The sequence below is a fragment of the Lichtheimia ornata genome (assembly GCF_029851405.1).
Source record: "Lichtheimia ornata isolate CBS 291.66 chromosome Unknown scaffold00003, whole genome shotgun sequence".
Lineage (NCBI taxonomy): Eukaryota > Fungi > Mucoromycota > Mucoromycetes > Mucorales > Lichtheimiaceae > Lichtheimia > Lichtheimia ornata.
In genome coordinates, this window is record NW_026695323.1 from 596,121 (window position 1) to 617,145 (window position 21,025).

General features: G+C 44.1%; 7 protein-coding genes across 7 annotated transcripts; 3 read left to right on the forward strand and 4 right to left on the reverse strand.

Moving 5' to 3' along the window:
- Positions 1-1,243: 1,243 nt before the first annotated feature.
- Positions 1,244-3,667, forward strand: O0I10_001207 (uridine kinase; the record flags this gene model as incomplete). Its single annotated transcript, XM_058481304.1, has 18 exons — positions 1,244-1,287; positions 1,359-1,370; positions 1,432-1,475; positions 1,526-1,559; positions 1,637-1,738; positions 1,799-1,873; positions 1,934-2,078; positions 2,138-2,180; positions 2,245-2,294; positions 2,356-2,424; positions 2,483-2,653; positions 2,714-2,802; positions 2,856-2,940; positions 3,001-3,123; positions 3,188-3,241; positions 3,292-3,363; positions 3,423-3,576; positions 3,636-3,667. The coding sequence occupies 18 exons, from the start codon at positions 1,244-1,246 to the stop codon at positions 3,665-3,667; spliced, it is 1,398 nt and encodes a 465-aa protein (XP_058347942.1).
- Positions 3,668-3,823: 156 nt separating this feature from the next.
- On the reverse strand, positions 3,824-5,083 carry O0I10_001208 (uncharacterized protein; the record flags this gene model as incomplete). Its single annotated transcript, XM_058481305.1, has 8 exons — positions 3,824-3,921; positions 3,980-4,202; positions 4,272-4,353; positions 4,423-4,535; positions 4,604-4,614; positions 4,685-4,799; positions 4,856-4,918; positions 4,997-5,083. 8 exons carry the CDS (start codon positions 5,081-5,083, stop codon positions 3,824-3,826), a joined length of 792 nt encoding a protein of 263 aa, XP_058347943.1.
- Positions 5,084-5,585: 502 nt separating this feature from the next.
- O0I10_001209 (uncharacterized protein) lies at positions 5,586-6,975 on the reverse strand (the record flags this gene model as incomplete). The annotated part of the gene is made up of 7 exons (XM_058481306.1): positions 5,586-5,743; positions 5,799-5,937; positions 6,005-6,156; positions 6,232-6,409; positions 6,479-6,733; positions 6,786-6,824; positions 6,883-6,975. The coding sequence occupies 7 exons, from the start codon at positions 6,973-6,975 to the stop codon at positions 5,586-5,588; spliced, it is 1,014 nt and encodes a 337-aa protein (XP_058347944.1).
- Positions 6,976-8,922: 1,947 nt separating this feature from the next.
- On the reverse strand, positions 8,923-10,389 carry O0I10_001210 (uncharacterized protein; the record flags this gene model as incomplete). Its single annotated transcript, XM_058481307.1, has 2 exons — positions 8,923-9,175; positions 9,245-10,389. The coding sequence occupies 2 exons, from the start codon at positions 10,387-10,389 to the stop codon at positions 8,923-8,925; spliced, it is 1,398 nt and encodes a 465-aa protein (XP_058347945.1).
- Positions 10,390-10,653: 264 nt separating this feature from the next.
- Positions 10,654-10,905, reverse strand: O0I10_001211 (uncharacterized protein; the record flags this gene model as incomplete). The annotated part of the gene is made up of 2 exons (XM_058481308.1): positions 10,654-10,767; positions 10,819-10,905. The coding sequence occupies 2 exons, from the start codon at positions 10,903-10,905 to the stop codon at positions 10,654-10,656; spliced, it is 201 nt and encodes a 66-aa protein (XP_058347946.1).
- A 2,754-nt stretch (positions 10,906-13,659) lies between these two features.
- O0I10_001212 (uncharacterized protein) lies at positions 13,660-15,474 on the forward strand (the record flags this gene model as incomplete). Its single annotated transcript, XM_058481309.1, has 3 exons — positions 13,660-14,393; positions 14,601-14,669; positions 14,796-15,474. The coding sequence occupies 3 exons, from the start codon at positions 13,660-13,662 to the stop codon at positions 15,472-15,474; spliced, it is 1,482 nt and encodes a 493-aa protein (XP_058347947.1).
- A 1,424-nt stretch (positions 15,475-16,898) lies between these two features.
- O0I10_001213 (uncharacterized protein) lies at positions 16,899-20,537 on the forward strand (the record flags this gene model as incomplete). The annotated part of the gene is made up of 6 exons (XM_058481310.1): positions 16,899-17,079; positions 17,282-17,358; positions 17,429-19,320; positions 19,403-19,593; positions 19,664-20,172; positions 20,247-20,537. 6 exons carry the CDS (start codon positions 16,899-16,901, stop codon positions 20,535-20,537), a joined length of 3,141 nt encoding a protein of 1,046 aa, XP_058347948.1.
- Positions 20,538-21,025: the final 488 nt, after the last annotated feature.

A 21,025-nucleotide genomic window follows, 5' to 3' on the forward strand; every position in this document is an offset into this window, starting at 1 on the left:
TCTTACTATTTCTGATCTTGTTGTCCGATATGGCACTTTTTCCAAAAACAGCTACCATTTGTGGAATACAATGATCGTACATAAACATCGTAGAATGTGGGTTACCATGTGCAAGTCGTGTACATATGTACCACCTGCATCATGTAGAAATTCGTTGTGCGCAAGGGAGTCGATTGCGGTCCCGCCATCGTTATAGAAGCGTATCCTTTTTGTTTCCAATAGATTGCTAACATCAACCTGTTTTCTAATTGCGAATTCGTTTGGATGGTACAATGAAAAATAGGTGGTTTACTACAAGTAGACAAGCGGCTTGATATTCCAATGACCATACACAACGATGTTTTATCATGTCAATCTTCATTTTGGGACATTAAGATGGCATGGATTCGGATGTTCTATATTACACATGGAATCTTCGAGGCTTTGACAGGGAGGTGGTAAGAGAGGAGTGAGCTACATACATCCCTTTATAATATGACTATGTATAGAACTTTAAACACAAGGAGCATAGCTGAATCTTTGACTAAGCATGTTCTCTATCATCAAAAGTTATGTCTTCATATAAACGTCTTCGTGTGGATGTACGTAGTTGCGTGTTAAAGGACGTTGACAATGAAAATAGTGCAATCTCTTGGATGATGTATAGCAGCACAAAGAATACGATTGCTCAGCATATAGATACATGAAGTTAATTAAGGATCGATCATGGCAATCATGTAATTACGAAGCAAGGCATCGGGTATACGAATTTATTCTTATGAAGGGGATTGGTGACCCTGATGTCATGTTGGTGGGTGATGTACATACGCACATGTAGCCTAAAGACAAGGGGGGTTCCTTTGATTCGCGCGAATTTTTATACCAGCAGATGCAGAAAGCATTCTATGTACATGGAGTAATCGTTGTTGCCATATCATGTTGCTTATGCAAAAACCCAAAGAATATAGGCTGCATCGGATGCTTTCCATTCCGGGTTTCCGGTATTTGTTCTTGTGCCACGCAGTTACTTGATCAATGGATGACATATAGAAATCATGGAAAAAGAAATCAGCATCATTTATTGTGGTACCATCATTAGCATGAATGTAATGCAATGGGGGAGGAGAAGGAGAAGGGGATGATGTGTATCTATCTCATAGTGGGTATGTATGCACATCTCTGGATCTGAGGATGAGGAGGAGGATGTGAAAAAAAAACTCGGAGCGGTCGTGCGGAGAACTGCAGGTCAACTCTTTTTGTGGCGATGGGTGAAAAGAAGATTCTCAGGCTCAATTCATCAGGTAGAAGGTAAGCAGCTCGTCTTGATCCCTCTCCTCCTCTTCCAATGTCACTGACCTTTGCTTTTCAAAATCATATAGCCCTTGGTACCAGTAAGTGAGCCATTCTCGCGTGAGACCACGTGGATCAGGATTCTCAGTTAGCCAATGCTAGTGTCGACGGCACCATTACAGAGAGCTACGTCATTGGAGTTGCAGGTAGAGTCGCATGTCGAACACTTTGGAACAAGCCAACTCATTCTGAATAGGTGGAAGCGGAAGTGGCAAGACCAGCGTTGCCGAGTAAGTAGTAGTAGTAGTATCCAGGGACGACGACAACGTGATCCAAAGTTGCTGATTCGGTGATGCCCTATCAACAGACGTATCCTCAAGAACCTTAATGTACCATGGGTGGTGATTGTTTCAATGGATTCATTCTACAATGTGTTGTCGCCTGAACAAAGTGCTTTGGCACATGCAAAGTAAGTGATCGTGAATGCCATGCATGGCTTATCTTTAAACTCACCAGCAAAACTATACAGCAATTTTGATTTCGATCATCCTTCCGCATTCGATTATGATCTCTTATACGATGCTCTTTGCAAACTCAAGCATGGGTAAGTTTAAATGGTTTGTTGCTATGAGGATTGAGCAATGATATATATGTTGTGATTTAGAAAATCGGTCAATATCCCCGTATACGATTTCTCATTGCACGCACGAGCCGATAAGACAACATCCATCTATGGTGCCAATGTCATTATCTTTGAGGGTATTTATGCATTATACGACAAGCGAATCCGTGACCTGATGGATCTCAAGGCAAGTGTGGATCCCACATGTATCGGCGACGACAATTAGCTTATCGGCAAACGTGATAGATTTTTGTTGATACGGATGCTGACATTCGATTGGCAAGAAGATGTATGTAACACTGGATCAATGCGTACCTGACATCATCGCTGACATAATCATCATCACTACATAGTGCAACGCGACATTGCAGAGCGTGGCAGAGATAAGGAAGGCATTCTTCAAGTGAGTCGCTCTCGTTGACGTCACCTGGATAACCAACAACGGCTGACAAAATATGATGTAGCAATATTCGAGATTCGTCAAGCCGGCTTTTGACGACCATATCCAACCCACTGTGAAATATGCGGATGTTGTAAGTGGCCTGGAATGATAATAGCAGTCGAATCCATGTGGCTCATGCATTGTTGTAGATTATCCCAAGAGGTCTTGAAAATGTCGTTGCTATCGACTTGATCACCAAACATGTCCAAAAGCAATTGAATGAGCGCAGGATGCATTTACGATGGGACCTTGCCAATACGCCTATCGACAATGAAGTACCACCTGATGTCGTCGTTTTGCCAGAGACCAACCAAATCAAGGTATGCATGACATTGGATCGTGTGTGTTGACGTTAATTTAACGGGATTCGTTTTGGTTAGGGAATGCACACAATCTTGCGTGATCGAACCACTTCACGGGATGAATTCATCTTTTACGCAGAGCGGCTATCAACATTGATTGTGGAAGCGTAAGACAACGTACATAGAGCATGGGATTCTTTTGTTAATCTCGATGATATAGCGGTCTCAATCTACTCCCATTCGCTGAAACTACGGTGACAACGCCAATTGGTGCCTCATACAAGGGAACAAAGTTTACGGAAAAGGTAAGCTTAGCATCATTGATTTATTCCAAGTGAGTGGTGTTAAGGCTGTTGCTGTTATAGATTTGTGGCGTATCTATTCTACGTGCTGGTGGAACGATGGAGACAGGTTTACGTCGCGTCTGTAATGACGTTTCCATTGGCAAGCTCTTAATCCAGACCGATCCCAGCACCGGTGAACCACAGGTACTTATTTTTTATGGCATGGGAGGGGTGATGGTATTACGTACATGTCGCTAATATGCAATAGCTGCATTATTGTAAAATCCCTTCAGATGTCAAGGATTATCAAGTCGTATTGATGGTAGGTGGTGCTCTTGTAAAGTAGTGAATTGGTGCTCATGTCTAATGTAGGACGCCACCATTGGAACGGGTGCTGCAGGCCTTATGGCTATCCGCGTCTTATTGGATCATGACGTTCCCGAGGTAAGTAATGCATCTATCTTTGATAGTCCAAATCTCATTGCTTTATTTGTTCGCTTTAGGAAAACATCATCTTCACAGTCTACCTCGCAGCACCAGTGGGTCTCAACGTGATTGCAAAAGCCTTTCCCAAGGTTAAGATTGTTACGTCAATGGTGGATCCTGTGCTATCAAAGGAGACGCTCTATATTGAGCCTGGCATTGGCAACTTTGGAGGTAAGAGCAATTATGGTTCTCCTTGTATGACATGTATTCTTACTCAAATCATCATCAAGACCGCTACTTTGGTACCGAGGATGGCGAATAAGTTTTGTAAAAGTAGAGAGACAGCATGCATGCATTTTATTGATACCGTCATCGTTCCTTTTTCTTCTCATTGGAAATACACTCAAAAACAACATGTTCATCCACGTCCCCCAAAAAAATGTTGGTAGTAAATATTTGTATTCCAAAGGGTCAATATTTACATTCTCGAATTGTTCTGAATGGCACCACCGTCGATCACAATGGTTGCACCATTGGTATAATTGCCTGCACGAGAAGCAAGATAAATGCAAGTACCTGCATATGACATGAAAATGAGTATCCTTCCCTCCATTTGAGCCTATTTCTTTCTTACCAGCGACATCCTCAGGAGTGCCAACACGGCCAACAGGGACACGGGCAACGATTTCATCACCGTGCTTGCGAAGAGTCTCAGCCATCATCTTGGAAGGGAAAGAACCTGGAGCAATAGCATTGCAAAGGATGTATTCCTTGCCGAGGCGAGCAGCCAAATGTCTAGTCAAATGATGGACAGCTGCCTTGGAACTAGAGTAGGCGTACGACTCGAAGTTTGGCACCTGTGATGATATGCACACCATTTAACATTGGGTCATTTTGATAACTCTCAGCCAGCCCCCTCTACTTACTGCTTCACCATTGATAGAACCAATGTTAATAACACGGGATGGGTTCTCTTGAGTAGCCTTGGCACGCAACAATGGGAGCAAACTACATACACACAGCATTTAAGTACCCTCCTCATGTACGTAGTAGTAGTAGTAGCCCTTTTTCACTTACGCTTGAGTCAAACCAAAAACGCGATTCACGTTGAGAGTCAATACTTTGTTGAAAGCGGCTTCAGGATACTCGTCAATAGGGGCTCCCCAGGTGGCACCGGCATTGTTAATGCACTAATAAAGAAAAAGAGCGTTGGTCGTGCGTGCGCCTAATCGACAGCCTTTGTGTGCTGAGTACTTACAACATCAAGGTCTACATTATGAAGGAGTTAGCAATCTCTTGTGTGACACCACGACCATCATCATCATGTCGAATTACTTACGATCCTCATATTTGCTCAATTCAGTGACAATCTTTTTGATATCATCCACCTTTTGCAAATCAGCAGGAATAGCAACACACTTGCCAGGACCAAGAGCATTCAATTTGGCGGCAACCTTTTGAAACACCATGGTTTTAGTTGACTTGTCAACTATGCAGTTGCTTATCCTACCTCATCACAAGCCTTGGCAGACCGGCTGCTAATGTAAACACGGGCACCTGCTTGAACAAAACCCTATTGACAGTGACCCAAAGAGTCAATGCGATGGTCCGGATCGTTGGGTCACCTTTCCCCCATGGAGTGAACATTTACCGTGGCAATCATTTCACCAATGCCTCTTGAGCCACCAGTGACAAGTACGACACGGTCTTTGACGCTGAAAAGTGCTTCGATATCCATGGTATTAGAAAGAGAGATAGAAAGAGGGAAGGTAACAAGGTGTGGGGAAGCTTGCCGTTTGCAGCTAAAAAGTCAATGCATTTCCGCTGACAAAGTAATAATCTTCATCCCGCTTTTATGACAAAGGACTTTGGCAAGTGTGAAATCGGTGGGAAGACGGCCCACAAATCAAGCTTCACTTTGCTGCTATTCCAAACTTTTTGATGCAAGGACGGCTTATACAAGAAATCAAGCATCCGCTGATGGTGTTAGCAATGCATGGTTAGTGCACCTGCTGATCTCGTTTTGTTGTCAGATGCAATGATAGAAAAAAGTTGCCCCTTCAAAGTAGTCGAATACGTAGCATCGATCAATAAGCTGATACATTCATAAAAATTACACGTCTTTACGTGGATGGGAAGGTGTATTGTGGTCATGTATGTGTGTAAAGTAAAGATGTAATGCAAGCAATATCAAAAGAAAGGAAGTGGTCTATTTGAGTCTATGATAAAGGAAGCAGGTCTTATGTGCTGTCGTTGGAAAGGCCGTTACAAAATGCCAATGATGGAGGTCCACGAAGCGTAGCATCTGTTTCCGCCTTTTCCATGATATCCTTGTTGTATGGGAATTCTGTTTTTTCATTGTGTGCTTGAGCTTGGATTTCTGGGATGTTCTTGAGGACTACAACAACAATGAGCCCAACGTTTTGCTAAATCCGCATAATGGTAACACATACTCTGAGAAGGAACACATCCACCAGGCATATGCGAACAAGTACAATCGCCTCCCAAAAAGCTCGGTAAATTTTCAGCCGGGATTTGCTGCAAGAGGACATCCTTGAAATCCTTGCCAAGAATTTGGATCTTTTCAATGGTCTACATACATATCCAGCATAGTGAGTTGATCCGTCCCCATGGTTACACACACATTTTCACTACTTACACCAGGGTCCAACCACGCCTTTACGATCTTCCACACCATCACAAATGCTGAAGGAGCATTGACCAGGTACAATTTGTTCAGTGTCTCTGGATAATACTTTTGATCCGTGTCCGAAATGGCCTTGATAAAGTAAAGAGCTGGCATGTGGAATTCTGTTGTCGATAAAAGGATCCATCATGAGATACACCATCATCATCGTCATCATCCTTCCTTGTTCATATACTTACGGCCCCAATTCATATTCGTGCAATCAAAGATGACGGTCTCGCGATTGATGGTCTTGTTGGCTTTGATTGAGCAATCACGCATGATGACACGGTGCAGGAATTCGTTACACCCCACATGATACTGCGATACTTCTTCGGTGGTAGTGAACTTGGCCAATTCTTTTGCAGCATGATAGCCCTAATGCGCACACACATGTCCATTACTACCTTTGTATCCAATCGTCTTCGCCACGTGTACACAACTTACCAAGCGCTCAATGTAAATTGGACATCCATCCTTGTCAGTTTTGTGTAAACAGCTGCCTCCCATCCAACGATAGATCCTTAAAACCGATTCAGAGACACCAGCGTCGGACGTCAAGTTGCCATCTGGAATAGTATCGAAACCACGTACAGGATAAAGCAGAGGTAGTTTGTTGTCCTTGGTAGCTGCAGGGTATAGGTCCACCTTGTTTTCTTTACGCCATGCCATGGTTGATAATAATTGCTCCTTGGCAGCTTTCTAAGACTTCACTTAATATCGTACTCTGGTTGCAATGATAATACATACATACCACATTCCAACTACGTGCAATGAGGAACTGCTTCAAGTACTGTCAAAGAAGAGCATGTCAGTGCGTACAGGAAACAGCGTCAATGAAGTGCACGTACTTCACGGTCTAAATGAGCATGTTCAGAACCTAGTTCCTTGTACAATTCTTGAATGGCATTGTTCTCTTCGTCAGGTGTCTTTGTCACTGCCATCGTCGGTGTGTGTATATAAGGAGAGTTGTTGCAGGAAACAAAGAAAGGGTGAAATTGGCAAGTTGTCCATTCACAGCAAAGCGGCAAAATCGGCCCGACGACGACGACATTGTTGTTGTCCTTGGCCACCAATTTTTGGATCACCACCCTCTTCATCCATCACAAGCCAAAAAGAAAAAAGGTGCCTCAATACCATCCACGCCCATCCGCCACAAATTGTTGTCATCATGCATGGATGCATATGGCTGCAATGCCGTCACATGCAAGTTCATTAAAGCGTTTCACATCTGATAAGTGGCTGATCGTATCATATGCATGGTTGCAAATGAACCACAGTTACAGGAACATGACTTTTGGCTATACTTACCCACCAATGGAGGAGGATGCTGCATTGGTGTGTGCGGACAAGCGGATCACACACATTGACCGATTTGGAGCATTCCCTTAGCTTGGTACCTCTCACGAGACACGGCATATTATTATCATTGATTGATTGGGTTGTTCTTCGTTTAATCGACTTATTGTAATGGATCCATTGTAACATGTTGTGTGGGAGTCAATGTTTGTGGCGAAATACATAGACAAAGCCCACCCAGCAGGTGGCTCATTTTAGTGGTCATAAGCCTATTTTCGCACTATAGCATCAACAAGCGTTTTGTGATTTGATTTGGTCAAAGTGAGATAGAGAAAGCGAATATAAGATGTTTCTTGTTTTAGTTGGCGTGAGTGTTTTGGGGGGGGGGTGGTTTGATGTTTGATTTTGATCCTTTCTCCACAACAAGCATGCGGGGATTGGATCATGATGAGATCGAGAAGGGGGATGGATGGGATACCTTTATAGTTACACGCTAATGATGACATGTGTTGCATGCGGACACTATAACATGCATTTTTCTTACTACTCTCGTTGCCGGAGATCAAGCAAATAGTAGGTTGTTCGATTTGTCGGGGACAAGGTGCGTGAGTGTGTGGATGAGAAACAATTAGCTCATACTACGTAATCATCTCCTGCAAAGAACAAGAGAGAAAGAGCGGTGCGGGGGGAGGAGGAGGAAATACAATCACCACCATGATGGCATTATTCCGCGCTCGGCCCCTGTTCCCTTACCCGTTTCCACTTAGCGCTATAATAACCTATACATACACTGCTCAGCTTTATCTGTGGTCGGTTCGATCCGCGTTATTGGGTCCAACAGGATCATTCCCAATCTTTTTCCTATGTACATTGACACCTGTTGTTGTTCACGGTTAAATGGTTCCACCTTTAAAATGTAGCATTCTCTCATGTGTGCTACATGTAAAGTCTCATCTAGGAAATGTAACGTGGCAGGTTTGCATATTTGTGTGTTGGATGAGTTGTAAGCGTTGGCTGAGTGATTGATTTGTCAGATCAGCCTCATCCCCTGGTAATGAGATAACAGGTCAGCAGTAGCAAACCGGAGTTCGCGCCGAATCTCTTGCAGCATCTCACACAAAAAAACCCCCATGGAATAAATGATCCAAGAACGGCAACAATCACACACGTTGAAAAAAGTCTTGGCGATGTGATACCATTTCCACGTATTCGAAACAATTCAGATCAAGAAATTGTGTGTGTATGTGTGTGTGTATTTTCCATTCTGTGTGCTATGTACAAGATGTAAAAGGGGTGTGTGCGTGTATTTGTGAGAGAGAGAGAGAGTAGCTGGCCAGCTAGCAGAGGGAATAATTCGTTCATATATACGGAGAACAACATAAGAAGAAATGATACAATCCAGCAAAAGATAAAAGAAAAAGGGAAAACGAAACAAGGTGAAAACAACGGGGGCGAGCATAAAAGGGTTGATGTGCGTATGATGAAAAGGACAAAGGAAAGGATATGGGAAGATGCTTGTGAATGTGCGTGTATATATGAAAAGAGATCAAATGATGCAAAAAGTATTGTATGTTGTGTGTGGTGGGTCGTGCCTAGTCAGTGGCATCTTGCAAATCTTCATCTTCTTCTGCATTGTTTTGCAAGACCCAACCAACCTTCCATGGGCGTCCACATGTCCAATATTTGGGTGTGCATACAAAGCCTTCGATATCTTCATCCGGATCAACATGGCCATCTGGTCGAGACCGAATCATTTGCTCAATGTGTTGCATAGCCTTGCGTTTTTCCTCCTTGCAAAAGACCCATCGACAATTACGGCATACGCATCCTCCACTCTTGTTGTATCTATTAGAGATCGTAAGGATTAGTAAGCCATTGTGGATTACAAAGATAAAGATGATGAATAATAATTACCTTAAGCCACACTTGTTGCAAAGATAGACAAACTTCCTGCCTTTGTCATTGTAAACAGAACTGGTTGGGAAAGGCCAATTGAATGCTTTACGCATACATCCATCAGAAGACTCCTGGCAAGCTTGGCAAGGTCCCTTGACACGAGAAGGTCTTCCAGCAGGTGGTGATCTTTTTCTCAATGCGGGTTGTTGCTCTTGTGGTGAATGATCCTTGTTACTTTGTGTTGGTGATGGTTGTTGTTGTGGTGTTGTTGTTGTGGGTGATGTAGATTGTGATGATGATGATGGTGTTGATTGATCAGGATGATCGATCCATGGTCGTCTTCGAATTTCCCTAAGGCGTTTTTCTTGCTCATCTTCGGCGCTCACTTCAGTGTAATCATCATCAGCATCATCATCTTCTTCCGAAGAATGATAATGTTGCCTTGAAGAAGCTGCTACTCGGGGTATGTCAATGTGAGTGGATTTTCTTGTAGAAGTGGCAGTAGAGCGCTTGAATGAGGGGCGATTTTGGATTGCCAAACGTTGACGACGTCTTGGTTGTTGTTCGCTACGAGCTTGGGCAACACGTTTTCTCAAGGCAGTAAGCAATGATTCACCACAAATCACACGAGAAGTGCAGGCCATTCCACAACAATTAGTCAACTTGCACTCTGGGCACATTGGTGCTTGGTCATGGGATGATGATGAAGCAGCAGGAGAAGATGACATGCGTGCTGCTGATGATGTTGTTGATGCTGGAAAGAAAGGATGTGATCGCACATCAAGCTGAAACACAACACTTTTATCGACAGCGCTAGCTTGAATAGCATCCTTGACAGCAGGTGGTGATCGATGGGGTGTTGATTTACGAATCGAATGATAGGGTGTGCTGCTAGGTTGTGCCACATCAAGTTGCATAGCTGTCATGATGGGGGATCCAGTTGATTCTTCTTCATCTTCTTCGCTATCGTGCATCAGCTCCGGTGGTGATGGCATCGATGTGGGTTGATGACGATGAAAGGCACTGCGTGGTTTGGTGGTTTCGTTGTTCGTATAAATCGGATGATGGTGTGGGTGGTGGTGCTGATGATCAGATTGCTGTGGTGAATGTTGATGAGATGAAAGGTTGTAAGCGGTTGGTACGTTGATGGCTGACAGATCCATTTTCTTTAAAAAAAAGAGGAAAGAGAAATGTGTCAATGATCTGTTACAGCTGTGAAGGAGAAAAGGAGATCACACACCGCTGCTGTGTGTGCACATGGAGAAAAAGAAATATGCAGATGCGTTACAAATAAAATGGATGTGCATGTGTGTGGGTGTCGCAGATCCACTTTCCATATCATTATGCAACATCTTTGTCATCATCCGCACCCGCAGCAATAGATGTGTGTGTGTGTATGCGTGTGTGTGGTTGTGAAGGGAAAATGTTTATAGGTACTCACATGCAAAGAGAGTAAGCGAGAACAACATGAAATTGTTGAACAAGAATAAGATGGGGAATGATGACGAGCACGCCACTCTTATATATGTCGTAACATGCGCCTGATTTTTTTAGGCAGATCAAGATATTTCTTTACGGTTTTAACCACCTACCGGAAAAGGCGGGTCTTCGGGGCGGCTGACTTGCCGCGTTACACTGCCGGGTAAACATGTCCCTTTGCTTTTCTCGATCTTCGACATGCGGAGCCCTGCCCAGCACGTTTCTCATCCATCATCCATTATCCTTCTCTCCCAATATCCCCTTCCTACATGACGTTTTCAGGGGGTCCATGTATGATCCACCCTATATGATCTGCTACCGACAATAAACCTATCTCAGCTTTGATTCGAAACAACGAATGAAATAGTGTCTCGGTACGGCACCCAATCTCTTATTCGGGTAAATGCAGCAATGAACGGCAAATCATTTACATGCAAATGTCGATTTGCAGCTTGATCCCTTATCCTGTTCACCGGAAGCACTTTTTATTGCCCATGCATTACACGGCATTGTGTCAATGAATATGTGTCACTATTCCCTGCCTAGTTGCCCTGATTGAATTATTTCCACAACATGGCATCTATTAGTAAGGCGGGGGACTATTGAAAGCCTTGGATCAAAAAAAGGCACTTAATCGTCATCAACCTTCCATTATGGGGGTGTTCGAGCCATGCGGCCCCCGATACCATCCTTCAGTGTTATTGGCTGGCAGCCATGATTTGCCGTATGCTTAGTCGGTACCAATTTTGCCATCCCGCAATGCCACGTTTTTATTCGATGGAACGTTTCACTTGGCAAACGATTAGACATAAAACATACCTTTGACGCTTTACATCACCCCTACTTTGATCAGCCCCCCTTCCACCCCCAAACGTACCATTGAACGCAGCCCCACTTTGTGTGTGTATCAGCCTTAATCGAATCTTGGTAGAACAAAGATCTAGCTTTTGCACAAAGATAAAAAGGTTATAATCAACCCCAGTTTATTTGATATTCCCTTGTTACATGCTGTACCCCTCTTTTACTCCTTGCTATTGAAATCAGATCAGACACATACATCCAGCAACAAACCTTTTCCCGATAAGTAACTATGGTCGAAAATATTTGTCCCGCTTTTCGGCAGAAACTGACCGCTTGACAGCAGGCATTTTATCTCGTATTGAGCACCATGGGCTTTTTTGATCCGCGACAAGCATTTTCGGTACACGGCGCCGGTTATGTTCCAAAGGGCTCGGTCCTTAATTTTACCGCCTCATATCCCATCACTCATCCAACATCATGCTTGGCATGATAAAGACCCATATCAACGATCACCACGTAGGCTATGTTTACTTTAAAAAGAGGGGAATACGTTTTCCCTCCAAATTGGGATGGCATCGCGGTTTACGGATGATTGATTCATACAGCTCATCACAACATACATACATGGATGATCATGGATCACACTTTGTTCTTCCGCTGTTGTTGGTTGAACTTTGTAATTAGTAATCCCTTATACTGATACATGCATCAAATCATCCGTTTGCCTGTTGGCGGTCTTTTCGTTGACTCAACGCTCCCTCCCTTGATCTATGGATCATCCTCCTTCTCGACCCGTTTGCTGTAAAACCTATTTGCCATCATCGACACATGTTTCAGCATGCATTTTTCTTTCTTTTGCTGTTTCTGGTAAAATTTTTGGATTTGTCATGCAGATCTATCAACATGCCCATATTTATATAGCATGTGGCGGTGTAAAATGGCGTGCTGATAGCCATTACTGATGATTGATGGGATCTATGTATGCATCCATGTTACGTGTGTACCTTCAAAGCGGGAGCATTGGGTATATCTTGGGGGGTGCAAATGGTTGCAGATCATGTGTTACTGTACGTTTGCTACGCAACAGTAATCACAACCACTTTTCCCATCACCACGCCCTTGTTGCCTTTATTGCCAACAAATGGAACGGCAAGATTGGATGGTGAGTGGTTGAAAAAAGGTTTGTGCGTTGTGTGAGTACTATACACCAGCATTTGGGTTGCGAGGTAATTTGTGATCGTGTATCTTGTGGTTTCTTGGCAACATTTATTCCCTATCGGTGCGCCCCGGCCAATGGATGATCTCCCTCTTTCTTTCAATTACATGGGTTTATTGCCATTTATTATAAGAGATCATGTATGCCAAGGATGCCATTCCCAAAGTCGTTGCTCAAAATCTTTAGATGCAAATGTGATGGGTATCCATGGAAACGAAAAAGAAATTTGGGCTGCGGAACGTTAGCACTTTAGGTAAGCGTCACAATAACATCACCACGTGTATCTGTGTTAAGGTTTTTGTGCATGTGGGCACGCTTGTTATGTACACATCCATACACACACGCACACACACGCACACACACGCACACACACGCACCCAAGTAATGGAACATGGAGCAACTTCCAATCAAGTATGTATATGCACTAGTGTAATGATGATAGTTTGATATACGTGCCATCTTGTAATTGAGCCTTACTATACCAAGCAAGTGTATGGAAATAAGGTGACGGATTTAATCAACGTCAAGATGACAACAGGCTCAGCTTACCATTTCCATGTTTACTTGGGACAACCGGTGACGAAGATGATGATGATGAGATGGCTATCATTAGATGCTGCTGCAATGCATTAAAGGAGATTAAACATATTTTAAGGCACACGCGTTCTGAGAATCAAACGAAATTGGAAACAAATATCGTTGGCTTGATGACGTTCAAGATCTCGATTCAATGGCAGTCGTTGGCTTTACGTGTATGTGTGGTGTGTTTTTATAGACAACCCAGCAATGCGGAATCCGAGTACAAAGCACAGCACAGAAAAGAAGTATCACGCTAACTCGCGAAAGTTACAAGCTAAATTTACAAGGCACGCCACCTTTTTCTTCCTTTTCCTTTTTCTTTACTTTCCTTTCCTTCCACACGCCTCATTCATATATAATGGATGCACCACCACCACCCACGTCAATGCCACCACCACCACCTCCTCCTCCACCACATCATCTTTCTCCACCTCATCATGAATTACCTACAGTCGTTTTGGAAGGCGAAGTACAACAACAACAACAACAACCACTTCCTACTCGCACGTCCTCTGTTTCACCTATGCCAACACCGCCACAACCGCCACCCAAGGGACCAGCAGAGGATGACAGTCCAGTAATGCAACAGCAGCAGCAGCAGCAATTCTACATTGGTGGCAACAGTGCACCTACATCACCAGCCACTTCGTCGACTTCTCCTCGTGCCATGACACCAAGTTCTCGAAGTTCATCTTATGTTGCTTTGCCCACGTCTCTCAATCCCGACCAATTGCTCGACCATTCTCATTTGAAACCTGGTGCTCAGGCGTCTTTATTGTCCTATGCTCAGACTATCAACATGTATCGAGAGAATGCCAAAAAGACCAATAGCCCTGAAGTACAGTGCGACTTTGCCGTGTTTATGGTGGAAGCTGCCAAGTCCTCTACGGATGAACAGGAGCGTTTGGAATATCTGAATGAAGCTGAAAAGTTACTCAAACAATTGTCATCACGCGGTCATGCCGAGTCGCAATATTATCTTGGCAACTTGTATGCTACGGGCCTCATCAGCAAAAAGGGCAAGAACGAAGACAAGGCATTTTCCCTCTTTGTGCAAGCCACCAAACATCATCATCCCGATGCTGCTTATCGGTAAGTTTGGATTTGGGATAGATCAAGGATCATGTGTGTGGGAGAATGGAACCTACAACCTTTCTTTTTCTTTGCACAACATACACACATGATGGATGTTGGCGGTGATGGTTGGATGATGAGGAGGAGGAGGAAGAAGAAAGAAAACAACGTGCCACATATGCATAGTTCGGTCTATAGTTACACAGCGTTTTATTTTTGTTCTAGTGCCGCCAAGTGCTACGAAGAAGGTGTGGGTTGTCGCAGGGATTATTCCAAGGCTATTCAATTTTACAAGTAAGTGATGTGGGAAGGATAAGGGAAGGGAGATGATGGTGTCATTGTGCTTGAAAGAAGGAGGGGGAGGGATGATGAAAAGCACATGGAGAATGATTTATTGATGCAATGATGCATTTATGATAGGAAAGCAGCAACCCAAAATCATCCAGCGGCAATGTTTAGGTTGGGTATGGCACACGTGAATGGTGAGATGGGCATGTCGAAGAATGCACGGGAGGGCGTAAAGTGGCTCAAGACGGCAACCGAAGCAGCAACCGTTGAATTCCCTGATGCCGTATACGAATTGGCCGTGTTACACGAGAAGGGTATTGACAATGTGGTATTTGTGGATGCGGATTATGCAGTATCATTATACGCCAGAGCAGCTGAAGATCTCAACCACGCACAATCTGCTCTTCGCCTGGGTCAATGCTACGAATATGGCAAGCTCAACTGCAAGCAAGATCCAGCACTCTCCATCCATTACTATACCATCGCTGCTCAACAAGGCCATCGAGAAGCATGTTTTGCATTGACAGCTTGGTACCTTGTTGGCTCACCAGGGATCCTGCCACAATCGGATGAACAAGCTTACGTATGGGCAAGACAAGCAGCTGAAAAGGAACTACCCAAGGCCGAATACGCTGTTGGCTACTTTACAGAAGTTGGCATTGGCACTGTCAAGAATCCAAATGAAGCGATGGAGTGGTACAAACGTGCTGCAGAACATGGAGATAAGCGTGCCATTCAACGATTACAAGGCAAGGTCGATGGCCAAAAGATGTCCAAAAAGAAGAATGGTGACGACTGCACCATCATGTAAGATACCGATGAACGACCGAAGTCCATGACACATTTACACTGCATCTCTCTTTCTCTTGCTTTTTTTTATAAACATTGCACTACACTCACATTTTATTTTACCACGCACACACCACACACACACACACACACACACACATACATACACGCCAAAACAATACACATGTATCACCACCACCACAACCACCCATCACCTCCATCACCATGATCAAGAGTATCCCCCTCCCACACACATTACATTTCTCAACTACAACACCACCACATGTATTACACATCCACACATTACAACATATACATAAAAAAAGAAATCAATGATAAGCATGATGTCGATCCCGATGATGTTTAAATATAGAGCTGCAGGGTAGAACATAAACAATCTCATGCCAGCAATTTGCCCGGCGATCATGCATGATGTTGCTCTGTTTAAACTCTCCAACGACGATGATGACGATCAATCGCCGCTCAATCACCAACAGCATTTTATCATGACTACCAATCTGAGACCAAGCATAAAAGTATAAGCATACGTGGGACAAAGCGGTGTGAACAACCTCTCCGAGACAACTTGATGATGTTTATCCGTTAGCTGCAATGACTTGCATTTGAATTACACACATATCCCAGCAAAGTGGACTGAGTCAAAGTGTTTGAGTGTATGAGATCTATGAACTTGTATTGACGGAAAGGAAGCAGGAGAAAAAAGATTGGGGGTTTACGTGGGGGTTTGACCCTTTTTTTCTCTCTTTTTTCGGAGACAAGCACAACTTGATTTTCTTCTTTCACTTTTCATTTTCGCCCTTTGTTCTCTCTTTAACCCTGTTGTGGTTGCTCTCTCTCACACACACTTTCTTCTTTTCTCTCTCTCCCACACTCACACCTACACCTACTTTCCATATACGCCACCACATACCCACATAGATCATATACGAATATTAAACATCAACACACACACACACACACACACACACACCCATACACACAACACATTTATGAGACGATGAGCAAAGAAGCATTTGTTACTCAGTTGAGTTTCCACTTTTCCCCAGCTTCTGGGCACATCCTTCCATTACAAACGATACGAGAACGAATACGTGGGATATGGGAATCCTTAACTTGGCCCATTGTGAAACGCATCTTGAAAGCTGATCTGGCTGTCACGATACTCTTTGCTCTTCTTCTTGTCGAACCCATTCGAGAACGTGCAGAATACGGGATCATTTTAGCACAGGTGGCTGCTGAATTCATTCACCCCGCAAAATCATATGGGGCTTTGGGAGAGGTATATTCGATTGGTTCCATTGTTGTTGTGAGGGTCGATTTGTTTGGTCTATAATTACTGATGTGTTGATGCTGTGTGCAAACATTTACCCTTTTTTTTCTTCTTCCGCCCAAGCGTACCTTTAGGATATTGCATTTGGCACGGTCATGTGCAGTGTTGCCACTGGTTGGTCACTACTCGGCATTTACTGTGCATCCCTGGTACGAGTGCCTGATAGTACAGATCTAGCCCAAACCAAAGTGTGTGCCGTCCTTGCATGTTTTCTATTGATCGGTGCCTTTTGTTTGAACTTTTTACGGGCTCGAGTGGATCAAGCCAACTTGGGAGGTAAAGTAGTAGTAACATCATTATCATTATTCCCCTTCCTTCCTTCCTCTTCATGTCAACAACGACAACAATGATGATGATCATGATGATGGGTGTTTGTAATAATCAACCCTGAATGATCTCTCTCTCTCTCTCTTTTTTTTCTCTCCTGACGATCTCTTTGTACTCAGGGGTTCTTTTGCATTTGCTTTTGCTTTATTAGGAATGTTATCAGCGACTATTCTGGTCATCACCTTGACAGGTGCGGTGCGTGATCAACAATACGATCCAACGGCAGTGGTAAAGTGTGGACATGACATGACATGACATTCTCCTTTTTCAGATGGCTGACTTTTTATTCTTCCAATAGCTGCAGGATTATATTCCTATTCTGGGAGCATTTGTACTTGTATTTCTCATTTGTGTATTGGTGTGGCCCGAGAACAGCACCTGCATTTACGTGCAGCAATTAGTAAAGACGATCGAAACCTTTGATGGCATAGCTCAACGGCAAGTCGACAGCTTTTTGCATTCCAACAAGGCCCCTCGTGAACAATCGGTGTATCCTTCCAGAAGCAGTCAAGTCGAACCATTGCCGGTGGTACAGCGCACGCTTGAATCTCTTTTGCAAACCTTGGTTGAAAAGAAACGTGTGGTGCGACGCGAAGTGACATTTAGTGCTGTAGCCCCTCGCGATGTCAGTGAAATCACCAGGCTCATGAAGAAGATGCGGGTGCCTCTTCAAGGAATTGGTCTTAGCCGTACCATCGAGGACAACATGCGAAAGGCACTTACACGTCGCCACATTGCCAATCGACTCAAGAAATTTGCAACATTGGATAGTCTTGATCCTATCAGCAATCCGGCAGCCGATCCTCGTGCAAGTTACAGTGGCCAAAGCTTTTCAACGGTGGGATCCGATAATCCTTGTTGGACCAGTGACGATGACGATGATGATGAGGGTGATGATGCAAGTACAGTGAGCTCCAGCAGTAGTACCTGCAGCAGCACTAGCAGCAGCAGCAGCAGTATTGGGTCACAAGGAACGCATGATGACAACAATGACGACGATCTTATGCGACCTTCAACATCAACACAACAAACCAAGATCCCTTCACCCTATGAAGAATGTGGTGCTCCCAATGAAAAGGAGGTGGATGACAGCAGTGATGATGATGATGATGAGAAGGAGCAGCATGATCCAAAAGCGGCTTTAAGGGATGACGACCATGGCCATGGCAACGGCTTTTTCACTCCTGAGCATATCACGATCACCTTACCACCTGAATCACCCAATGTATGGCGACGTGAATATGATGAAATACTTGAAACTGTGCGACCCATTTATCGTGAATTGTCACAAGCATGTTCCACAGCAGCCTATGAATCAACTTTACGTTTGAATCGAATGCAGCGTGGTGGATGGGGTCGTACGATACGCCACATAGTGGGTAAAGGGCCATCTGATGAAGAATATGCACGAGATCATGATCCCTCTGTACCCTTGTTAAAGGCGATCCGAAGATTTGACAGCCATCGACTCACGGGTTTGCAACGACTCTATCACGAGGATGTCCCACGTCGTATTTTATTCATGTTGCTCCATTTTCAATTCAATCTACGTGGCTATGCTGAACGTGTGTATACGCTATCATCGCTTGTTTACGAGATGGATCAAGTGCGCACCCGTCGTCGAGTATGGTTACCACACATGTCCTTACGTAAATGGCTTGGCCGCAAAAACGATCAGGAGGATGTCGGCCTTGATCCACCAGCACAAATAGTGGAGACGCATGTATACGAATCAGCTGGATTACAACGTTCACTTTCGCGTCGTGCAACCACCATCCTCAATGAATTGGAAGCCCTTCCCGATCTTGCCGAACCCATGCGTGGTCAAGTACCAACACCCAACAATGATAGCAGCAGCAATTTACAACAACGCAAACGACAAAGTAGCAGTAATGGTGGTGGTACGGCTCCACCTCGATTTGATCCCACCGTCATGTATCATGATCCCGATGTTGCCTATCCGACAACGCGTACACAGCGTGCTTTTTATACATGTTGGCAATTCTGTAAAGCGAATCTCTACTCGGCCGATACCACCTTTGCTGTTCGTGCATGTATTGTTCTTATGGCGCTCACACTGCCAGCCTTTTTGGATGAATCAATTGATTGGTATAATCGTGCGCGTGGCCAATGGGCTGCTGTGGTTGCATTGGTGTGGATGGGTCCATCGGTCGGAAGTAACTTTTTCGGGTAAGCGTTCAAGCAAGTGATCGGATCGTCGGGTTGTTGTTGTTGACGTTGACAGCTGTTGTTGACAAATGCCTTGATTTAGGTTGATGGTACGCACCGTCGGTACATTTATCGGAGCCATCTGTTCCTTGTTGATTTGGGAAATCAGCCGAACCAATCGTGCTGCCATGGTCATCTTGGTGTTTGTATTCAATCTCCCCTGGTGGCTCGTGTACCTGAATGGCAAGTTTTGGAAGGCGACTGGTTTGTTTAGCCTGATCACCACGTCAATTAGTAAGTGTGTCTCATTTTAATCTTATCTCTCCCCCCAACAACAACCTAACCTTGTATCACTCTAAATTAGTTGTCGGATATGCGTATCACTACAAGATGTCCGGTGCTGGTATTTCTGTATACGAGGTCACTTATGAGCGAACCATTTCAGTCCTTGCTGGTGTTGTGGCTGCCTTGGTGATCAGCGTGTTTCCATATCCACGTACAGGCCGTGTTGAATTACGACATCGTATCTCACGCACTTTGGGTGATGTGGCTGCTCTGTATTCATCATTTCTCGCCTTATTGCTCAAGAATTCACGTCGTGATGAAAATGTGCGCAAGGAGAATCGTAAGGTGTTTCGCTGTGTGGCTGCAGATATTCGAAAGCAAATCAAAGGCGCCCTTGTATTACTAGAACAAAGCCGTTTCGAACCTGCATTACGAGGCGTATTCCAGGAACACAAATATTTGCAGATCCTTCAAGTATTGGAGAACATGGTGAATCTCATGATTGATATGGAGCATGCACTTGAACGTATTCATGAACATTGGCGATTGGATTTGGTTCGAAATACCTGGAAGGAGCGAAAGAATGCGGCAAGTATATAAAAGAAGGTGGTGGTGTGATCCTGTCAACGACAACAACATTAACACGTGTTTGTTTAATACAGATTGCATCATTTCTTACTGCCCTGCATTTGGGTGCCAATGCATTAAGTAACAAATCACCATTACCACCTTATATCCTACGACCTACTCGGGCAAGACGCATCCTCACCAACAAAGCACGCTTGATACCCAACTTGATGCCTGAGCATTTGGCCGATCCAGAGTATACTTATTACAGCGCCTACTTGATGAGCTCAGAACAGCTTGCCGTCGAAATCGAACTGCTCATTTCCACCATTCGAGATCTTGTTGGTCCTGATAGTGTCAGCGTTTGGTTAGATTACAGACATTAGATGACTCCCTTATTCCTACTCTCTTATGTATTGTATCTTTTCATTTCTCTCTCCCACCCACCCCACCCACCCCACTCCATAGCATTTTTACCGCATATATCCTTTTCATATAAAAAAGGTGGCTGTGTATGTATGTATACGTGCCACACACATCATCAACCCACAACAAGGTTTAAGCTTGTACGTACACACATCTCTGGATCTCTATGGATCGCTGTCGATCCCTCTTCTCTTCCCAGGATGTTTCTCACGGGGGGAATGTGTGTTGAAAACCTTTGTTTTATGTATATCGACAATTGTACAAATCATTAGGATTGGAGTGTGTGTTATACTTGGACAAAGCGTGCATTAACTTTCGACAAAGCAAATGGGGTAAAAAAGATAAGAAAAGTAGGATGCAAGAGACAAAAACAAGAAATGGGTGTATCATGTGTTTTGGTAGAGAGGGGGGTAAAATTGTATGCTTGATATGCCTTTGGGTTGTGCGT